Source organism: Hordeum vulgare, chromosome 6H (genome assembly GCF_904849725.1).
Source record: "Hordeum vulgare subsp. vulgare chromosome 6H, MorexV3_pseudomolecules_assembly, whole genome shotgun sequence".
NCBI lineage: Eukaryota > Viridiplantae > Streptophyta > Magnoliopsida > Poales > Poaceae > Hordeum > Hordeum vulgare.
In genome coordinates, this window is record NC_058523.1 from 526,386,807 (window position 1) to 526,396,327 (window position 9,521).

At 47.2% G+C, this 9,521-nt stretch overlaps 1 protein-coding gene across 1 annotated transcript; it reads right to left on the reverse strand.

Annotated features, from left to right (window-relative positions):
- Nucleotides 1-1,213: 1,213 nt before the first annotated feature.
- Nucleotides 1,214-3,091, reverse strand: LOC123403641 (transcription factor bHLH94-like). The gene is made up of 3 exons (XM_045097562.1): nt 2,401-3,091; nt 1,838-2,296; nt 1,214-1,484 (listed from the first exon to the last, which is right to left on the reverse strand). Exons 1-3 carry the CDS (start codon nt 2,863-2,865, stop codon nt 1,359-1,361), a joined length of 1,050 nt encoding a protein of 349 aa, XP_044953497.1. The 5' UTR covers nt 2,866-3,091; the 3' UTR covers nt 1,214-1,358.
- Nucleotides 3,092-9,521: the final 6,430 nt, after the last annotated feature.

Below are 9,521 nucleotides of genomic sequence, written 5' to 3' on the forward strand. Positions count from 1 at the left end.
AACTTTGGCAAGATTTGGTTTTTACAAAATATGTTTTTTTACCCCAAAAGACATATTAGTTCTGATAAGCATAAAGTAAAAGGTAGCTCGTACAATGAAAAGACAACTTCTTTTTTTCCGGATAACTTCAACCTTTATTTAATTAAAAGAACTTGATCGGCAATCAGCCAAAAGACTGCTAACCAGAAAACTTGAGGTTTCATAGGGCCAACTCTCGATTACACACATAGTATATGACGCTTTATACACAAATGTGCGAGACCGTCTGCTGGCCTGCTAATATGTTGAATTACAAAGAAAGTAAAACTATCAGCTAGCTCTTAAATTTCTAAGAAAACTTGTACCTCATCAGAGCGACTATTGAGGTGAGTGTTTCTCAGATTAATAATCTCTAGACTATCAGTCTCCATCACCATTTGAGCAAAACCCCGAATATTTGCAAAGATTACTCCATCTCTCAGGGTGAGAGCTTCAGTGATCATGGGATCGGTGACCCCTAGGTGTGGTTTGCATCACACACCCATCAATGAAGATTGTGAGCTGGCTATATCCCCGGCTCCACTTTTACCTTCAGCATCCAACACCGTTGCATCAGTGCTATCTTAATATGATCAATTTCTGGTGGTCGGCCAGGAAGACCCGCCACCTGCTGTCGCGAAACGTCGAGCAGGGCCATCGCTTCCCTGATAAGCTTGATCGAGTTCACCGGGTCATAGTTTGCTTCGTTGTGTGTCCAGCTGTTATGAAAGCTCCAGGTTGAATGAAAAGACAAATAACCGCAAAACAATTAGTAAAAAGTAGAATAACATTAAAATTATACTTCCTCCATTCTATAATGTAATGCATTCACGTTTTTCGAGATTTAAGTTTGATCATATATTTAACCAACCAAACCGACTACGACGGACACAAAGATTATACCATTCGTATCGAAAATACAAATTCAGTGATATTATTTCTGCTATCGCCAGTCGATTTCGTTGATTACATTTATGAGCAAACTTAGATTTTGAAAAACATGACTCACATGTTTTTTCCTTGGATTATTGGTACTGAACCAAGTATGCCTTAATTGTACATGCATGTGAGTCGTGCCCATGTGGTGTCAACCGTACAACATGTCCAAGAGGTTCCGGCATTCGGGCGCGCGGGACATGGATGGAACCCCACTCCTGCCCATGCCGTGCACGCACAACCAGATAACACGCGGAGAGATGCGTAGTACATGCATAGGTACATAGGCAGAGTACATAAAGGTACATTACACAGAGAGCTATCAAAGCTGCAGTGCCTACAATACTTCTCAGATCTTGTTTAGTAAATAGCTCGTGAACTGTTGCACGCGAATGCCTAGCTACCTACGTACAGCTCTGCCGCTGCCGCTCCTCCCCCTCCCCCTCCTCCTCACGCTGGATCGTCTCGACGATACGGTGGACCGCCGCCGCGATTTCCTCCACCGACGAGAGCCGGCAGTCGTCTTCCACCTGCGGCCATCATGGCATCATCAACCAGACACAGAGGGGTTCATATATGGATTCATCTAGCGTCACAAAGAAATGGATGTTCGATCCTGCGGTCACTCCATGACACTACGGCAGCATACGCTGTGCCAGTCAATCCATGCAGAGCCTCATCCAGCGTCAAAACTAATAATGCAGCTGCATCTTTGCGGTGAAACACGCGGAGGTGTGATGTTTTGGAGGGGTCGTCCCGGACAAGGGGCACGGAAAACGAGGCCAGTTAGTTGTTTCGGCGTGACCTGCTGCCAAGCGAGAGAACGGTCTCGAAAAAGAAACAGCTACAGCTAGCTATAGCATGGGGAGTACGTACTACGTACCTTGAGGCTGAGGCAGTAGAGGGCCATGTGGCCGGCGCTGGTGGCGTTGAGGTGCAGCACGGCGAGCCGGTGGCCCTGCAGGCCTGCCATGATCCTCAGCAGCTGCCTCGGCCGCCGCCGCGAGAGCACCCTCAGGCTCGCGTGGCTCTCCACGATGGTCACCTCGATGTCCGCCACGGCCGACTGCTTCGAGCCCGGCGTCGCGTCGTCTTCGGCATTGCCGCCGCCGTCGTCCGCAGAGGCGTCTGCTGCTGGTGTGGCCGGGGCGTGGCGGACGCTCATCGTGTACTGCGGGAAGGTGAAGAAGTCCGCGAAGGGCGCCACGGAGGGGGAGACGTCGCCGCTGGCGGGACGGTCGTCGCTGTGGTGCGCGTGCCGGTGCGCCTCCAGGGACTGAACTAGCTGCTCCAGCTCCTTGACGTAGTTGATCGCGCCGCCAATTATGGATGCCTGGTCGCCCTATTATCAATCGATTAAGTTTGAAAAAATGTAGTAAGATTACATTCAAGTTTCAAGAATTCGCCGTACAAACAAGCACTACAGTCAGTTAAAGGAGTACGTACCCTGTGCACATAGGAGGCCGGCATGAGGGACCGGAGCACGGCAAGGTACTCGTTCATTTGCCTGCGGCGGTTGCGCTCGACGGCGATGTGGGTCATCCGCTGGCTCTCCGCCTCCTCAATGTTCTTCACGCTCCTCGCCCTTCGCCGCTTCCTCCTCCCTGCCGCACCTGCCGCTGCCGCTGCGCCATCGGCACCGTCCGCGTCTCCACGGTCACCACCGTGGCCCGGCGGCGGCAGAGCGGGCAAGGAGGAACTTCCTTCCGGGACTTCGGTGCACGGGATCATCACGGAGATGCTCGCAGCGGCGGCGGCGCAGTCGGAATTGCTTCCGTCCAACTCCATGCCACCACTGTGCCCGTGGCCATTCCCGCCCCAAACTCCACCACCACCACCTCCTCCTGCTTCCGCAGCCATGGCGCAGCACCCAAAGAACCCTTTCGAGAACACCACGGCCTCCAACGCCATACGCGCGCGGCTTGATCAAAGGAACCGACGAAGATGCAGACGTGCACGCGGAGGAGAGATGTCTCGCTGCCTAGCTTCTAGCCCTCCGTCCATGGCTCCGTGGCCAGGATAATTTATACTCGCACCACTGGGCGGCCGGGGCGCGGGCTTACGTGGTTTGCGGTGTGATTAGGCGATGATTTGGTCGGACTGCTGGCACTGCACGGCACGGCGTCGTGCCATCGCAGAGACAGAGAGAGAAAAGAGGAGGCGTGTACTGGTACAGACGACGGGACGGCATGAGAGTCATCCGGAAATGCAACATTGGCTTTGCAAAAAAAGAAACCACGGCCAAGATAAACGCAAGACACGTCGCGTCGTGTTTTTGTTTCGAAGGCCGAGTTCACGGTCCCTCCCGTGCGTACCGGGTAGTGAATTTTCGAATTTACAGAAAATAGTGTGTTAAATATTCACGACACAACTGCAAACCAATCCGTGGTTGGATGGTTAGGAGGACTTTGGTATCCCTTGTCCATCAGAGTTCAAGTCCCAGACTTAACGTTGGTGTATCGTATGTGCGTTCATAGGGGTGAGTGTACGCAAAATATTCACGGCACAACCATGTTGTATAATATTTGGGTATGGCTGAGCACATCTAAATGTGTCCTATCTATTACACATCTACTAAAATTAATGTTAGAAGACATAGATGTACAATATTTAAAACACATCTAGATGTGCTTTAGCAAAACTATTTTTTTTTCTTTTGGATAAACCAATTCGACGGCATAAGAGGTCATCGGTGCCTCTAGCCACGGCTCACTAGGTTCTTGGAAATCTAGCCGCCGCCGCCGTTAAGAGATCCAACTTTTTCGGCTCCCCTTCGTCGGCGACCTCTTGGTTGTCGCTCGTGAGTGGGGTCGCCGAATCCCACGCGTACGGATCGTTTTAGTTGTAGTTTCTAGGGCCCTGGTAGCTTAGGTTTTTAGATCGTTCGAAGTCTTGGCTTCGGTGACGGCGACGACGACGACGATACCAAATATAGAAACTCTTGATTCTTCTCTGATGAGGTGATCGTCTCTTTGGTCAGTGATGAATTTGGGAATCAATTTGATCAAGCGGGGATGTCGTGGCGGCAGCAGCATTTTTGTGGTGGACTTGTGTCCTCGGGCTTCGTCGTTGTGACGACGTCTGCTCTAACGTTGGCGTGGAGCTTGGAAAGTAGTCCGAAAGCGGATGCAGATTGTGGTCTACATCTAGAAGACATAATGTGTGATGGTTTTGTAGTTGATGGATGACAGATATGGTTTCCTTTTTCGGCATTTTAGTCGTGACGGGGCGCCAGATCTGAAGACCGATGACGTGTCCGGGGTGTTGCTTCCGTCTGATTCGTTGAACGGCAATGGCTTCATCTTTGAGGAGCCACCTTGAAGGTTCGCAAAGCTGCATATCAACGATGGAGCGGCTTCGAGCTCAGGTGAAAAGGCGATTCATCATTTTTTTCCTTTTGATGGTTGCTGCGGTGGGTCGGAGGCAGGTGACGGACGGACGTTGGTGTCAAGCTCAAAGATATTATGTAATTTTTCAGTTTTATTATGTCAATATTTACGTGACTTGTACTTTAATATTTATGATATGAATGAGACACATTTTACCATGAAAAAAACAACCATGCTGTATAAAAATAGACACAATCATAATGCAACTTTCCGAGCCCATGGTTTATCTAAACTTCAAAAATGAAAATTCATTTTTCAGTTTGCTTGTAAGAAAGCGTGAAATAAGAGCCAAGAGACTTCAATTTCGGACTTCAACAATAATAATCCGCATGGTTAACACGCCTCATCAAATCGCCCTTTATGTTTGGATTGAAGGGTTCATATGCTTTGGGGTTTTTAGAGCATCTCTAGCTAATACCGTAGAAAACCGTCGTGTAAAGCCAACTCCAGCGTGCGACCTCATCCGGACGTCTGTTTTGTCCGGATTCTGTCCGTTTGGGGTGAACGGTGGGGTCGTGTCCGGACATGTCCTGTGATCGGTGGCCGTGCGCCCAATACACGGACGCATCTTTCGACCGCATCTTGTCCGTCACGGTCAATATGCCCGTATATTTATATTTATCAATTTTTAAACAAGTTTGTACATCCAAATATCAATTGTCTCGAATAAAAATAGTTTTACAATCCAATCGAAATTGTCTTGAATAAAATAGTTTTACAACCAAATCGAAATTGTCTTGAATAAAGATAATTAACCAATACACTTATTGGTGTCCAATGTGATCCCACATATGCTCAATTAAGTCATTTTGAAGCTGCAATTGAGTGTGCCAATCACGGATTTCACGATGAAATTGGGTAAACTGCTCAAACGTGGCAGGTTCTTGGTGCAGGGGCTCAACATTGTGACCTTGAAAATCAAATCCTTGATCAAAAATGGAGTCATCACACTCGTCCTCGACGATCATGTTGTGCATGAATGCACAAGCAGTCATTACCTTCCAAAGCTTCCCTTCATCCCATGTGAATGCAGGGTTTCAAACGATACCCTATCGGGATTGAAGCACACCAAAAGCACGCTCCACATCCTTTCTAGCACTCTCTTGCATTTGGGCAAATCTCTTTCTCTTATCTCCGTTGCCTTTGAATGTGGTCATGAACGACCAGTGCGGCCACCACAAGTTCTTCATCATTCGAGAACGAATCATTCGATGAACAACATGAAAAGGTTGAAGAAAAATTCATCTCCAGTGTCCATACCTTTATGGGCAAAGTGTCAATCACCTTGTGGTCTTGATGGCGAAGAGGCCGCGAATTACCTCGTGGCATCGGGGGCGGATGGCGGTCGGCTACAGGTCGCTCTGTAGCACCCCCGACGGAAGCTGCCATTGCCGATGGGCGTCGTCGGCGGTCGTATCCCCTCTGTGACCGGATCCGACGGCGACGACCAAAACTCCTCCGAATGACGGCCAAAACTCCTACCAAAGCGCGGGCGTGGTGACGGCCATGGTGAGACGTGGTTTAGTATGGATGGCCAGGGGGCGAGCAGCAAGGAGGCGGCCGGATAATAGCGGCAGCGCCGACGGCAAGGTTGGGCAAGGAGGGGTCGGTGGAGGCTTGGGGGGAATGAATCGACAAAATCCTCGACAGGCGGGCCACGGGAGAACAAGGGCATGCGTCCCGCCCGTCCGCGCTGTCCGTTTCCCCCTAAACGCCACGCAAGTTTGAGCTGAGGATGAGTCGAAAACGAACGAAAAACGAACATTTGTTTGTTTGGGGCCATGCTATTCGTCCATTTTACCTCAAACGGACGCACCCGGACCAGATGGGGTTACGCGCTGGAGTTGGCCTAAAAACATCATACGGTCCCATAAAATCATCACCGATATCTGCAAAATAGCATAGATCTCCTTACGAATGAAATATACTTCCTCAATCTTAAAATTCTTGTCTTAATTTGTCTAAAAATAGATGTATTGAAATATTAAAACATGACAAGATACATTTATATCTAGATAAATTTAAGATAAGAATTTTGAGACGAAGAGAGTACTCTATAAATGTTATTATCATCCAGTATGAAGACCAATACCATACGTACAACCTGCATGCTCAATCACACGGTTCTCGTGACCTCCGAATAATTCCGATAGTCCCACAGTGCGTAGGGATGAGCGTGTGTTCGTATATGTAGGATCTGCACGCGAGCCCCTGTAGCTAAGCCTACCTAGATCGTGCATCGAGGGCATAGGAGTGCGGCTAGTTTGCGCCTGAACGCCTGCCTGCGCTTCTGTACGCATGCAGCAGCTTAGAATAGGGATCCAGGTACCACACGCAGCAGCCGAGAAAAGGGATGCAAGTTCGCGAGGTTAGGTCATCTCTAGCATACACCTTATAATGTCAATTCGTAAAAGTTGTTTACAGTTTGTAAAAAACGGATTTTACGGACTGGTATGGATGCGGATAGAGGCAGACCTTTTAAAACGGATTCGTAAAAAAACATATTCGTAGAAGATACTGCTATACGGTTCGTCAATGCGGGGTTTGTTCGGGCGTCACCTTGTCGACACGCAAACCGAATAACTCGTAAATCAGAATTACACATCATGTCATGATGTTTTTTAAGGATTGTTTGTCTCAAAATCGAGCAGGACCACAAACAATGACAAACCTAGATTACAAAACCCCAAATGCTCTTAGCCGTAGGCGCGGGTCGTAGTCGGACCGTCCAAATTTTGACTGGCCGGGGCATAGCGAAATTATTAACTACTAGGAAATGTATCTGTGTGTTGCAATGGGAAAAAAAACTTGCACACTCCTTGTAACATCAAAGATGCGACCCTACCTTATTTTTGGCACGAGGACCTCGACAGGGATAGAAGCGCATCTCGTCGTTTCGTAAGAATGAATATCGTTACAAGTACATGTACTGAAAAGATGAGTATATGGAATTGGTTTACACTCGCCACAAACTACATCAAAGTCACATTAGTACAATACATAATCATCATGAAGAAAAGTAGGGTCCGACTACGGACGAAAACAAACGGTAAAAGAACGACGTCCATCCTTGCTATCCCACGCTGCCGTTCTGGAACCCATCCTAGATCGACGATAAAGAAGAAGAAGAAACTCCAAATGAACAATCATCGCGCTCACGTCTTAATATCACTTTACATGTACCTGCAACTGATGTTGTAGTAATCTATGAGCCACACGGACTCAGCAATCTCATTTTCAAAGGTATCAAGACTAGCAAAGCTTAATGGATGAGGTATGGATTAGTATTTGGTGGCTAACTTACGAGTACCAGAATAAAGAGGGGGATGATCTACGCATAGCGGACGTGAACTACTAATGATCAAATGAATGATCCTGAACACCTACTTACGTCAGACATAACCTCACGTGTCCTCGATCGGAGAAGGAGCTCACGAAAGAGACAGTCAGGGTTACGCACACAGTTGGCAAGTTTTATTTAAGTTAACTTCAAGTTATCTAGAACCGGATGTTAAACAAAGTTTCCATGTTGCCACATAACCATAGGCACGACTTTCCGAAAGATTTAACCCTTCAGGGGTGCTCCAACTAGTCCATCACAAATTACCACAAGCCGCATAGAAAACCTCGATCACGAAACTCGTGATCTCCTCGGATTCCTTAGTGGAAAATCTCAACTTTGAGATTACCCAAAGCATCACTGGAATCCCGATGCACAAGACATTCGTCAAAGGTAAAACTAATCTAGCAAGGCCACCCGACGTGTCGACGATCCCGATAGAAGCCGTGTATCTCGTTCTCAGGACACGACGGATTGTCCAAACTTCCGGTAGGCCAAACACAGAGTTGCCCCTGGTAGCCACCGGCTGTTGACAGGTTGGACCAACACTCATGCGGAGCACTGGCCCGGGGGGTTGATTAATTATCCGTGGGTGCCGACAGGTCCCTATGCCTTTATTAGGTTATTAGGCAAATGTAGTATCAAAGTTGGGCCTTGCCAGACTAGTTTTAATCTAAGTCGGATCATCAAGGGGGTCCCCATAACAACCCCAATCGTGTTAGGAGCGCTCAATTATGAAACATAACACCGGTAGCCGAAACTAAGGGCGACAAAGGTGTAACAAAACACGAGGCTAGAAAGGTCGAGCCTTCCACCTTTTACCAAGTATATATGTGCATTAAATTAAATAACATTTAATAAGGTGATATAACAAGGAACCCATGTTATCACATGGAAGCAAGCGCACCTACAACCAACAACGCTATTCAATGGATAAGCAAACAGTAATATAGTCAATCGGTGGTTTGCTAGGTTGTGAACAGGTTGAAGGTTGTCATATCAATGTTGAGAGGCTGATATTTAACAGGTGGTAGGCAACGAGACATAGCGACAGAAACGAAACAACTAGCTGAGAAAAAGAAGGACTCTGTGACGCAATGGTCATCTTGCCTGAGATCCCGATGATAGTAATGGTATATAGGGAAATGTTCATCTTTCCTGAGATCCCGCTGAGAAGAAGAACGACTCCGTCACGCACACGAACCGATGTGGTCGAACGGATCCTCGCACTCCGAAGCGGTCGGAACTATATCGAGACGAATCAAACCGGAAACAAGAATCAACACACGATATTCACCACACGATGCACAACACATATGATGCATGAATGGTATAAATTATGCACGTATGACATGGCAATTCACACAATCAAACACTACACATTAAGTGAAGCTTAATATGCAACGAGTTGCATATTTACGAAACTCCACATACGAATTATTTAGTTCGCTCGTGTTTAGGTATATGACAATATTAATTTTGGTTAAACATGACAAGAGGTGAAGCGTAATTAAAGTACCTATCTAGGCATTTTAAATGAGGTCGGAAACGGTTTATAGCATCTCCGAACTGACCCCGTACGTTAATTTATATTTCAGTCCAGATATGAACAAACACGTTTTAATATATTTTTTAAGCAAAATAAAGTGGTTGACGTGATTCTACGCGTCGTCCCAATCAATTTACACATAGAGATCAATGCAAACGGAGCTACGGTTCAAAAGATACGATCACCGCAAGATATGATGCCATGAATTCAATATGTATGCAAATGACAGCCACAAGCATCCAAAACCAAGAAGGCGGCAACATAATACGAAACTACACGAGATTCTAAG